Consider the following 13,707-nt stretch of genomic DNA (forward strand, 5'->3'; position numbering starts at 1 on the left):
ATGAAAAGTAGAAGGAAATAGTGTTTTGAGAGTGATGCATAGCAATTAAATTGTTAGATTTAAGTGGTTAATGTCTTTTAGATAAATTGTCCGGAAGAATGTGAGTTATACATAGTAATAGTTAGATGATACAGTTGAAAATAAATTAAGCTATAATGTAATAAAAAATGACATTCATTTTAAAATAAATACGTGACCAAGAGATTGGAAGTGGTTAATGAGTTTCACCAAAAGACGAATGACATTCTTTTTGATGAAATAATTATTAGCTAGATTTTACTTACCTTGTGCCGAATTTCAGGTTACTAGGGTCCCCTTCCTTAAGAACCGGAGGGTTACCACAAAAAAGAAATTACATTCATTTTCTGAGATGTTGTTTTTTGTCTTAACTCAGTTGTTAGAGTTTTCTGAGATGTAGTGACTCATGAGTTGGCTCAAGGTGGCTACATATGCAACTAATCCTCAACTTTTTTTATTTATTTCTTTTTTTTTCTTTTTTATTTTATTTATTTTTCTACCAAGTTGTATTCATGGCCATAATATAAATGAAATTATATGAGAAAATTATGAGTTTGATTGCCTGAGAAAACGTTATGAATATTCTGCTCCATTCCAATGATTAAATACTAGTTGAACAAAATGCTCAATCTTGTTTGTACATGGAATTTGAAGCTGCCAATAGAGCACCTCCAATACCTGAACCATCTTTTGAATGTTCTATCACAATATTGTTTGACTTTTCTGTTCGTAATAGCTCCTTTACTGAATCTTGCAAGTAAGTCCTGTATTGAGGATAATTTTCATACAAACCCCCATCAATGGCAACAACACCTCTCTTTCCAAAGATAACACCTTTTGAGTCTTCTTCCATTTTTTGCAGAATCCCTACAATTCCTGCACCGGCAAGCTACCACCTCGCTTTACAATTGTGTCGCATACCTCTAGAACTGTTTTTCTTTCACTTAGATTGGATTCAACCTGAATGGAACAAGTGAGTGTCAAGGGAACAGAAAATTTGAACTTAGTGATTGAGATTAATATGTACTTTCTTGGGCAGATAATTTAAAATACTAAGGTTCTTCTTTCACATTTTAATATCATGAAAGAATGAGTTTTCAAGAGTTTACCCCTGCTTTATCATAGAGGAGGGACCCAACTGCTTGTAAATCGCCAGAATTATCTTGCTGCATGGCGCTTAGATCCGGGGTCCTGTAAAATTTATTTGTAAATTGTAAGCATATTTTGGTACGAATAGTAAATCTCAAAAGAATTAAACTGAAGATATATGACCTTACAAACACAAAGTGTATCTCAGAAATAAAATACGAAATGAATTTTTTTTCTTACGTTGAAAAGAAGTAAAAAAAAATAAAATAGTATAAACGGATATGTGGATTTATATGGATCACAAAGTTTTATATGGATTTGATTGATATTACGAATGATAGGTAGTACAAATATTCCTATAGAATTAAAAGCGATCAAACAAATCCACAAATAAGATTATTTATTTTTTAATTAAACACACGGTAATTCAACAGTTATTGGTTCAATTCTGACCATATAGTGACCAAGGAATATTTATGCATGCATATTAAAATGTGAAAGGGATGATATTAGAGATATTCCAAATAAACCTTCCTCTTTAGCCATATTGACTAGCACTCGTCTCACAATTTCACCTAGATACATTCCTGAGATTGTCTTCTCAAAAATCTGTTCGATGATATTAGAGATATAATTAGTCACTCACTTGTTTTCTATATAAGGGATGTAACTTTTTGATGAACAACAACATTACAATATCGATGGTGCGAAAACTTACATGGTGACCAGGATTTATACCAGCAGCATCCATTTCTCTATCAAATACAGTTAAAGGGAGACCATTTGAAAAAGCACCCCACTCAGTACTAATGATCTGAATCAAGCAATGTTTTTTTCTCACATTAATAAAGATGAGTTAATTCATCTATATTATTTGAACAAAGAAATAAAGGAAAGTGTGCCACTTTTACTAACCATTTTACCAGAAGAAGAAACATGGCCTTGTAATTTGGGAATGGCACTTAATTTCTCGATATAACAAGCATTAGTTCCAGTTCCTAAAATAACAGCAACCTTAGCATCATTGTCGTAGTATTCTGCTCCGGCTAGTGTTCCGACAGTATCATTAACCTATCAGGTAGGAAATTATTAGAACCATTTATACCAATACTGCATTTGTATATTTAAACTTGAATGAAAGTATAATGACAATATTAGTAACATTACAACAACGTACCAAAGCAGAAACTCGCATATCTAGTCCTTGTCATTCCAAAGCCTCGTTTAAACAAGCAACTACATCTCTTCCTACCTATGTAAAGAGTTTGAATTTTATCACTATCTAACTATACCAAATATAGAACTCTAATTAATGGCAGTGATTAAAGAACGTAATAATCAAATACACACATACAGTTCCAGAAACAGCAAAACCCTTGGTCCACTTGATTAGTGTTGTTTTTCGATTTAAAAATTATACCGAACGAAATTACTGGGTGAGTCACGACCAGGTCGCTTTCTTTAAGACGTTTCGCGGCACTACCCTAGTTTGTGCAAGGTAGACTAACAACCACGCCGTCTCCAGGATAAAACAGCCCAGATCACTGTTACGAGTATATACTGCACAGTATATAGTCGCTCGAGAATTACACCTCAAAGTATGGTTCAATCGTTTGATCGAAGCCACTCGATACGGTACGTAACCGCTCTATTCGAAACCGATGGGACAGAAAGGAGTAGAAGAAGAAGAAGAACGATTTAAAATCGAAGGGAGAAGAGAGAAAATCGCACAGGAAGCATCAACTGTGAGATTTTGGTGTGAAGAGTGAGTGGGGCGAGCTCTCCTTTTATAGGCAGAGTTCGTGAGAATTACTTGGGGATTAAGTTTGCTTAATCCTTAAGCAAACGCGTTTTACGCGTGACTTGGGGATTAAGTTTGCTTAATCCTTAAGCAAAGCAAAGGCGTTTTCTTAGTTGGAAATATCCGGAAGTTTCTTGGATCGGGTCGGAATGTAACACATCAATTTTCTGACCCACGACCCAAGCCCAAGCCCGGCTGGTCGGACGGCGTCGTCGCGCGTGATATATATATTTTGTAAGCGTTCACCCGTTCACAAAAATGGGTACCCCAAGGGCACACCCTTGGAGGTCACCCCACCCTTATATAAACACTTACTAGTTGGGGTGACTCTCCAATGTGGGACATTTTTAAGTCACATACCCACACACTAGTTTCTCATAGTGTTTTTCTTTCTTTCCAATTTTCTCACTAGACTTTAACTAGTGTTCCAACAATTAGTATGCCAGAGTCAATAGAAGTTTGTTTGACAGGAAATGAAAATGTGAAACCAATCTCTCTCTTTCTTCCTGGAGGAAAATGAAATCTATCATCTTCTTTGTCCACAAATTTGGCTAGCCCCAAAGCAATGAAATCAAACAGCTCCTGCGTATATTATATCATCATCCCAATTAGTATTAAGAAAACATCAAAGCTTTAACATGCAATGCAAGCTTTGGCTTGTAGGGATAAACAATTTAATTTGCAGTTTATAGCATAAGTTATTTCTATAACAAAAAATAAAATGGAGTTATTGTTTTCATCTGAGTTTTTGTAATCTCTCTTGGAGAGTGTTAACGTTAAGAATCTTTAGATATTCCTTTAATTATACTACTTCCTAGATTGATTGATATTACTCTTAGAGTATTCAACTTCCTAGATTGATTGATATTACTCTTAGAGTATTCAACTTCCTAGGCTAGTGCTTACTAATTAAGCATTCAATGCACTTATTGTAAAACCATTATAAATAGAAGGTGTGGGATCTCATTATAGACACACAAAGAGTTTACACAGAATTCACATATTTTACAGAGAGCTTAGAAAAATAAGCTGAAAACAAGTTATGAACATGTCATAAGTTGTAAAACCATCATAAATAGGGGTGTTCGTGGTCCGGTTTGGATCGGTTTTGAAGCAAAAACTCATCCGATCCAAAGATAAAATTATATGCGGTTCGGTTCGGTTTTGGATGATTAGTTTTAAAAAACCGATCCGATCCGATCCAAATTAATGCGGTTTAATTTGGATCGGTTTTTGGATGTTCAAATTACAAATTGTAACTTTTTTTATTAATAATAATCTTATAAAAATATGATAAAATGATAGGTTAGATACAAAATATAGCATATGTTTTATAAAAAAAATAATAGTGCGGAATAATAATGATTGATTATCTTTAAAACATAAGAAAAAGAAACAAAATTGATTAAATTAAACTCATACATAGTATTAAAAGAATTTAAAAGAAAAAAAATAATAGCTTAATATAATATATTCTAATTATAAAAATGGAAATATATATTAAAATATTTGTATGCGGTTCGGTTCGGTTTGATTCGGTTTTGAAAAATCAATCCAAAATCCGATCCAATCCAAGCGGTTTTCACAAAATGTCATCCAAACACATCCAATAATTTTCGGTTTTGTGCGGTTTTCGGTTTTTTTGGATCGGTTTGCGGTTTTTATTTGGATCGGTTTGGATTTGAACACCCCTAATTATAAATAGAAGGTGTGGGATCTCATTATAGACACACAAAGAGTTTACACATAATTCACATATTTTACAGTGAGCTTAGAAAAATAAGCTGAAAACAAGTTATGAACATGTCATAAGTTGTTTTCATAAGTTCTCCCGGTGAGTCTCATAAATATTTAAGATGATCGATAAGCTCAAATAAGTCAATCAAAAGAGACTAACCTTAGACGTAGCAAACATGAGATCATGAGGAATAGCAACTTGATCAAATTCAACATCAATGACACGATCATCTTTGCCAAGATCCAATGCATAAAACAACCCTTTCTCATTCCTATATCATCATATCAATAATAAAAAACACAAACAAGGAAGCATAGATAAGTTCTAGTCCAACAATATATAAATAAATATTGTGGATCATCAGAGATAACATACTTAGTGTCTGACACGTCTCGAATATAGAAAACATAGACATACCCGGAGGGAAGAGTGTGGACATAAGTTGGTATCATGGGAAGCCCGGGCCCATGATCAGAGGAAAGCCCAGCCGCATTTCAGAAGACATTGCATCGGCCACATGGTGAAGAAGAGGTAGAGGAGTGGCACAGTCTTGTTTGAGTTTCGTTAATAATCTCGTTGGTCCAACTGAAACCTTGTTGGATCGGACGGCTGTTGTTGATCACCGATGGGAACGTGGAAGAAAGGGTCCCATGGTAGAGGTAACAGTAACTAGAGCTGTCAAAAATGGGCCGGGCTAACGGGCCAGCCCAAAAGCCCATATTTTTGGGCCGGGCCGGGCCTAAAAACTAGCCCAAAAACACATTCGGGCTTTTTTGGCCCAAGCCCATTTGACCCATACAAAAATTGGGCCGGGCTGGCCCATCGGGCATTGGGTCGGCCCATTATTACCATTTAATTTGATTTTTTGTTAAAAAATAGTATATTTTTGAAAAAAGTTATCAACTATTTTAAAATTTATCAATAAAAAATATTTAAATAAATAAACTTAATAAAAATGAATGAATTTAGCTTAAAGTTTATAAACTATTAATTTGATTTAATTGAAAGAATAATATAGAGTTTCATTAATATTCAATGTTAATGTAAGAATTCCTTACACTTTTATGTTCATCAAATCATATTTTAGGAAAAAAATAGTGGTGAGTGACTAATTATAAAAAAAAGGAATACGGGCCGGACTGGCCCATCGGGCCGTTGACCCATGTAAGGGCCGGGTCGGGCTCAAATTTTACAGCCCATGCATCAACCGGGCCGGGTTGGCCCAGCCCAGTTATATGCATTGGCCCAGCGGGCCTGGGCCGGGCCGAGCCGGACCGACCCATTTGACAGGTGCAACAGTAACTGAAGAAACAGACATGTTTGTTTGTTTGCTTGATTTTCTTCTTCTGTGTTTATGTGGAGAAGGATGTTCTCCTTTGTTGTTTTTTTTAAAGAAGAATGTTCTCCTTTGTTGTTATTTGTATTTACTTACGTCTTTGACTTTATCATGGACCGTTGTTCTGTTATCGTTTTAGAAACATAACTGAGTAATTGATCATTTTGGTCCCTCGTTGTGCACTTCGTTGTTGCAAAATTCTCTGACTCAGGATTAAATACAAAGTAAATCTTGAATGTTCAGTTCACTCAGGGACGGATGCAAGCACAAGACTGTGTGGGCTTGTGCCTGCACTAAATTTTGATTTTTTTTTTGGTGGTAGAAATATAGTAATATATAATTATAGTTGAAATGTTGATTAAATGGCCCACACAAAAATACACAACACTTTTCTATTGGCCCACACATAAACACACACTTTAACACAACATCACATACACAACCATTTCCAATTAAAAAATAAAAAAAATAGTATAATCTCTTATACATGTATTCTAAGCTACACTTTGCTTAGGTGTCTTTTAACTAAGCTCTCAAATGATTTGTTTACTTTTGATCTGAGCTTAGCAATGTCTTACGTGTCATTCAATGCTAGCTTCTCCATTATTATTTTCAGATCATATTTTGCATCCAATTTTCCTATTACTAAGTAACCGTTACACACTCTTCCATTTTCTCATAATTAATTAGTAATGGCCATCACTTGAAGAGAAATGTTACATATTTTTTTACGTCCCTTCACTATTTCTTCATCTGTCCGTTTCCTTTTTTTTGTATATATATTTTACATTAGTTTCATCCATCTTCATCTATATAGCTGGTCTTCTAACAGGTTTTGGCATGTTTCTTCTATATAAAATGGGTATTGTTTCTTCAAAACCGGATTTTCATGTTTTGGAGATAGAAGAGGGTATTGTTTAAAGGTCGCCTCGTATATGAACACACAATTGTCTTTATAATATAATAATAGTGTTTTTTTGTTTTTTTTTTACTTTAAAGATGTATCATTGATCTCTTCATTGTTTTTTTTTTTTTTTAAGGAAAGAAACTTATATCATTTCATTACTTAAAATGTGTTCAATACAATCTGGTATTTCTACCAAAATTTGGAAACTAGCTGAGGATGTGGCCGCCTTAGCTAATCTATGGGCTGCCTCATTTGCTTGTCTCCTCACAAACTCAACACTAGAGTTGACATAGTACTGTTCAAAGATAGTTTTACAATTGTGAATAATCATCCCAAATTCTGTAACATCCTGATGTGCAGATGAAAAACTATCCACCACTTTTTTAGCATCAAGCTCAAAATTGATAGGTCCTAATTGTAAGTGATAAACCCATTCTAAAGCTGATAATAGTCCAAGAGCTTCGCCGACGTGTACCTCACAGACTGGAGTAAACCATTCAGTTTTTGCCAAAACAAAAGTGCCTGTATCATCCCTTATACAAACGCCTATTCCCACTCTATTAGAAAGTTGGGAGAAAGAAGCATCAATATTGCACTTAAATCTTCCTTCAGCTGGTTTGATCCATTTCACAGTTCCTTCTTGTCGTAGATGTGAACAAGATTACAAATCCTACGTGCATCTTGCCAATCATGAAGCATAACTTTTGCTCTCTCAACAACATAAACCGGAGCATCTTGATCTCTTGATTGTTATGTTGCTCATTTTCCCTTCTTTTGTAATTTGATGAGTTGTTATATTAGTCACGTATTTTTTTATCTTATAAGTCATTCCACCGAAATTATATCTACCATCTCTCAATCTCATCACTTACTCTTGAACTAGGTGAAAAATATTAACTGTATGCTTTCTTCTTTCGGTACATGTTACTTATTTAATTTCATCAGTTATACTCATGTTAATTACTTCAATCTCATCCCTTATACTCATGTTAATTATTTTACAATTTTTTTTAAAGGAAATTATTTTACAATTTAATGAGTTATATTAGTCACGTATTTTTTGCTTTCTTCTTTATTTTTTGACAGGTACCAACTCTTTTGGTTATTTATATTATATGTTTTCCTCTAATTATTGTGCTAAGTTTAAGCTTTTGTTCCGTTTTAGGTTGAGTTGCCTCGCATGACACTTTTATATATGATATAAGGACCAGTTCTTTATAACAATTTTTGGTTCTTATATGTTGAGACGTGTGTTGAAATGTCGGTTCTACAACTGGATGGACAAATTCCAAAAGTAACAAAGACAATTAGTATTCTTTGATATACTACATGTAGCATGACCCTCATACCCTCTTCTGTATAAAAAATAATCAACTGTCGGATAATTGAGGATATTTAGTGCAAGATAATTTCTTTTCACACCATTTTTATTTGGTTCGGATTATGAAATTTAAAATGCCATAGTGTTGTACGACATTTTTAACGTGTTTTTTTTTAGTATATGATCCTAAATATTATGGTACATTTCACCCTTTTATTGGTACATTACATACATAGCGAATTAATATGATTGATTATTTAACACGTTTTCCTACCGCGTTTTGCTCCAAAGTCCTGACTCAAGCGGCTTTGAATTTTTAATTTAAGGCTTCGTGATGCTTCATGAAATGATGTTTCACTTGATATAGAACCACTGATATACATATATGTTGAACTTTCTGGACATGTCTACGATCTGCAGGCTCCGTCAATGCGTCAACTACATTTGCATGATACTAGCCCAGACTTTGAATCAAAACATTTGAAGATTAAAAAGCACTGGAACTCTTTTAACACTGCTTTCTTTCGTGATTCGGTATATATAATTGACGAGGTATCTAATCATGGAAAAACAACACTGATAGATGTTGAGGTGCCACAGATGTAAAAGTGTGCATCCAAAGATACCCCGCTTAAAATCACATATCAACAGCGCTCAAGCACCCTTTCATGCTTACCAGCCATCTCCCGAAAACTTAAATATTTCAATTTCTAATACATTGGATACATAAATCTATATCTATATCTATATATCTATATATTATATACAATTGCAAATGTTTTACATTGGCCAATATTAAATGTTGCTTCTCTCTAGCCTATCCACATGTGCAATTGTGCCACTTGGCATATCTATATTACATTTAACAATTTTCCTTACACTAATCTACATAAGGTAGTATTATATGGCAAGATTAAATTTCCCATTTGCTTCTTATTTGTTGTCATTTAAATTATTTGTTTTTTTTATTTGATCAAACAAAAAAAACGTAATTCTAAGAATGTTTGATAATCCTTTGAGAAAAAAAGGGAAAAAGCCTCTATATTTTTATCACCTGGAATAATCGCATCAATATATAACATTTTGCTCTTTGTTCTCTCTCTAAAAATGAAAAACAATTTGTTTTTTGTTTAATTGGAAAAACTGTTGTCTGACCTGCACAAATGAAAAAAGAGTCACAATAATTTATATGTCTATCTAGCATATAAAATAATTAGCTTTTTATTTGAAAAAAGGCACATATTCTAACAATATATTATAATCACTTGAATAAAATAGAATAGACCCTACAAAATCAGGGGCATTTTGTCGTAAAAAAAAAAAATCAGGACCATAGACTAAAGTGAATTATCTTTATTGTCAAACAACATAAAATCTTTTATTTCTGGTATCATTTTGACCTTAGAAAAATCAAGAGACAGGGCAATAGTATACCGTGTTAAATTAACATTGTGGGCTAGAATTATACTGCTTTAGTATTTGACAATTCTTTAAAAAATTAACATTTTAACAATGATGTACCATATATGACCAATTTAATACCGATTATTTGACAATTAAGACCATCCTTGACTACGAGGTCAGACAAAATGGACCATCAGTAACTACTACTACTCTAAAAGAATGTCTATGTTTCTCTCTAATTTTATTTATGGCTTCTCTATGTCGTCTTTTAAATTTCTTAATTTTTTTTATTTGATCAAGCAAGAAATAGTGGTTCTACGAATCCTTATAATCCTTTGGAGAAAAAAAAGGAAAAAACTCCTATATTATTTTCGCCTGGAATAACACCATTACTATATAACAATTTGTACATTTGTAAGTTTTTGTTTGAACAAAAAAAAAAGAAACATATTCTAATAATACATTATAATCACTTAGATAAAATAAAATAGGCCATACTAAATCAGGACCATTTTGTCGTAAAAAAAAAAAAAAGGACTATAGGCTAAAATGAAATCTGCAATTTCGTTTAGGAATAATACAAATGGAAGTTAATTCTCTTTATTATCAAACAACATAGAATCTTTTATTTATGGTGTTATTTTGACCTTAGAAAAATCAAGAGACAAGACAATAATTACAATAATTGATATGTTTGACAAGACCGCGTTCCCAATTGTACTATAAATAGGATGATTCTTCATTCACTTTCCATCACACCTTTTTTCTGTCTCTTTTTTTTTTTTCCTGTCTCTAACAATGCTATGAAATTCTCCTTTTCCAAATTATATTTTGTAATTTTGTAATACGGGTATCTACAAGTACGTGTAACTATTTTCAAATTTAAAATAATTTCAAATTGTTCACATAAACTTTAGTCCAACGCATGAATTATGAAAATTAGAAAAATAAGTCTCTTCAAAAAATGAGTTAGTGAAATAATATAATAATTATTGTCCAATAAAATATTTTAATGAAAAATATTATGTCATAATTGAGTTGGTTTGAAAATAGAATAGTCATATACATGAGATATACCAATTTCGAATTTCAAATGTGAGATTTAATGGTAATAACTCTAATTTTATTCTTCTCTAAAAGAAAAGACTCTAATTTCATTCAAAACATTTAGACCAAAACTCTATATGTATTCACAACGTTCAACCCACAACTATATGTATTATATGTGAGCAATTTCACATTTCTTTCTTCATGTTATGAATTTCTTTTTCTTTTTTTAATCGATAATATGTATTTCTTTGTAATATTATGTAATAGTTATAGTATGTAACATTAGTATTACAAGTTTATTGAATGGAAAAAATGTTCCTTTTTGTTCATATTTTTTCTTTTATTTTGTTTTCAGAGTTTATATTTTTAATTATGCACATGCATTTCGTAACGGTGTTTATGATCTTCAACATAATGATTGAATGTAAAAACATTCAAATCATTATCAACGGAAAGTATATTACATCAACGTCAACAAAAAAAACTAATCACATCACTCTCACTCTCATTCTCTCTCTCTCTCTCTCTCTCTCTCTCTCTCTCTCTCTCTCTCTCTCTCTCTCTCTCTCTCTCTCTCTCTCTCTCTCTCTCTCTCTCTCTCTCTCTCTCTCTCTCTGTGTGTGTCTCTAGGTGTCTGAATTATACGAGTGTCCAAATATCATTTTCCTTTTGCAAATACCGATCAGTGGATAAATTTATTTTGAAAATTTTTTAATAAAATATTACATCTAATAAATTTATTTATTATTTATAATTATTTTACTGAATATAGAATATGCTCATATTAGAGATGTTCATATTAGGAAAACTTCAAAGTCACTATTCTCACCATTCGCATTTTGATTTGCAACATCTGTTTACGTGTTTCTTTTTATAGGATTAGTGTTTCTTTTCCTTGACTGCATATATATGTCACGTTTTTTATTCATATGTTGTGCATTCCTTAATTTTTTGTTTTTTTATACTAGAACTAAAAAATTATACTGCATTAGTTAAAATCAAGCCTTATAGTATCTCTACTTTAATAACTCTAATTTTATTCTAATCTAAAAAATTATATATACATGAGTTGTAGAAATTTCAAATATCTTTTAATGGAAATAACTCAATTTTTTTTTGTTTGGTACAAAAGAGGGCCAAAGGCCCAAAAATAACTCTAATTATTTGTTTGATTTCCATGACACTAAAAAGAACAAAACATATGCTTTATCTAAGAGAAAATTATTTAGGATCTCAAATTATCTTTTTTTGATAGACCTAATTATTTTTAGTTCTTTTTTTTAATGATGGTTCAAGTATATATGAGTTAAGTTTATCCGATATTTTTTCAAATACTAAAAATTATTTTTAATTTTTCTCAATCGAAAAATGAATCTCATTTTGTTCTATACCAAAAATAATATTGAATTCATTAATTGAGACAAAAGTCTATCAATATGTATATATTAATTATGAATCAATTGGGTTTTATAGACAAAAGTTACCCATTCTTCGCCCTAAAATTAAGTAAATGATCAATAAAACTTGCATAAATGGTGTAATTTTAAAATTCAAATTAACATTCCCTAATAAAATTACAGTCGATCCATAAATGTTTTTTTTTAGAGAAACGATCCAAAATGATGAGTAGTTCTGTACTACTCTTTGAGTTTCAAATTATATGTCATTCTCTCAAAATTTGTTTGTTTTAAATTATGTCATTTTACAATATGAGTGATCATTAATGCTTATTTTTCCATTATGTCCTTTACTATTTATTACTTTATCTTTTTTCAATTCTTTTAATTTATGTTTTTCATACCAACAAAGAATGATATTTTTGTAAAATAACTCATAATTACTCTTTCTACACAACATTAATTACATTTCTTAATATATGTAAAATTGTTGGAATGACACATAATTTAGAACGAATAGAGTCTTAATATATATGTAAAATTGCTAGAATTACATATAATTTAGAACGAACGGAAGTTTGTTGATATAATGAAGTTTTTATACACCCTCCGGCCGCAATAAGAAGCCAAAATTAATTTTTTTAGTTTCATTCAATAAATGATGTATGTGGTCTATATATAGACCACATACATCATTTATAGAATAAACTTATAAAGTGGAATTTTCCTTATAATAGTGACCGGATGATGTATAATATTTCATTAAAAAGTTTTGATATATAACAAATATTACATTGAACTTAGGTGCACACTTTTCCATGTCCATTGATTCTCATCCAACTAGCATTATTAATTTTTTTTCATATTTGTTTTCATCTTCTATGATGGAGTTTTAACATTATACTCCCTCCATTTCTAAATAGACATCATCGTCAATCACTTTACACATGTCAATAAGCAACTTTGACTATTAATATCTTTAGTTACATATAATAGAAAATTATGAAAATTTTATTTTTAAAACTATTCATTGAGACAAATTGAGCATCATCTTACATGCTAACATTTGTATTGATATATTAGTTAAAAATAATTGTCAAAGTAAATTAGATGAATAATGCATATTTTAAAACTGCGACATGTATTTTGAAACGAAAGTGTATTTTTTTTTTTGAGATTAGTTGAAAGAGAATGAAATACGAGATAGAGTTATGTTTATTCTTTTAAGCAATGTTAATTTATTTGTCCAAACAAATTAATGCAATACATGAAAGAGTTTTGCATTTAATAAAAAAAATAGTGTTGATAATGCTAGAAACAACAAGCATTTAATAAAAAAATGTCAAAAATAAATAAATAGTTTTTTTTTTTAAGATGTGCTATGAATAGCACGGAAAAAGTTGAACACACGGATCACAAAGCTAAACCAAGAGATTTCTCCACCAAACATGCAACTGAAAAAGATAAATTACAAAGTTAGCTTTGAAGTTAGTGGACTATTAAGTACAATTTCAAGATAGACAAAGTGTATCACACTAAATATACAATGGTGCAAAGATGATTTACCATGAAATATGTATCATTTCACTTCACGGGCTGGTATCTTCCAAGATGAAGTAAAAAAAATTATTCGTTCTTACGTTAGT

General features: G+C 31.3%; 2 protein-coding genes and 1 long non-coding RNA gene across 3 annotated transcripts; all 3 read right to left on the reverse strand.

Annotated features, from left to right (window-relative positions):
• Positions 1 to 591: 591 nt before the first annotated feature.
• Positions 592 to 1,218, reverse strand: LOC146951763 (uncharacterized). The gene is made up of 2 exons (XR_015032252.1): positions 1,128 to 1,218; positions 592 to 978 (listed from the first exon to the last, which is right to left on the reverse strand). It is a non-coding gene; the product is annotated as an uncharacterized LOC146951763 (long non-coding RNA).
• A 346-nt stretch (positions 1,219 to 1,564) lies between these two features.
• Positions 1,565 to 5,304, reverse strand: LOC146951764 (hexokinase-4, chloroplastic-like). The gene is made up of 8 exons (XM_085754879.1): positions 5,064 to 5,304; positions 4,806 to 4,917; positions 3,342 to 3,490; positions 2,462 to 2,495; positions 2,285 to 2,359; positions 2,023 to 2,178; positions 1,826 to 1,921; positions 1,565 to 1,716 (listed from the first exon to the last, which is right to left on the reverse strand). Exons 1-5 carry the CDS (start codon positions 5,096 to 5,098, stop codon positions 2,315 to 2,317), a joined length of 375 nt encoding a protein of 124 aa, XP_085611005.1. The 5' UTR covers positions 5,099 to 5,304; the 3' UTR covers positions 1,565 to 1,716; positions 1,826 to 1,921; positions 2,023 to 2,178; positions 2,285 to 2,314.
• On the reverse strand, positions 1,582 to 2,302 carry LOC146951765 (hexokinase-2, chloroplastic-like). Its single transcript, XM_085741441.1, has 4 exons — positions 2,285 to 2,302; positions 2,023 to 2,178; positions 1,826 to 1,921; positions 1,582 to 1,716 (listed from the first exon to the last, which is right to left on the reverse strand). The coding sequence occupies exons 1-4, from the start codon at positions 2,300 to 2,302 to the stop codon at positions 1,582 to 1,584; spliced, it is 405 nt and encodes a 134-aa protein (XP_085597567.1).
• Positions 5,305 to 13,707: the final 8,403 nt, after the last annotated feature.

The sequence above is a fragment of the Medicago sativa genome, chromosome 1 (genome assembly GCF_051527215.1).
Source record: "Medicago sativa cultivar Bolivia chromosome 1, Bolivia_mono, whole genome shotgun sequence".
NCBI classification, from domain to species: domain Eukaryota; kingdom Viridiplantae; phylum Streptophyta; class Magnoliopsida; order Fabales; family Fabaceae; genus Medicago; species Medicago sativa.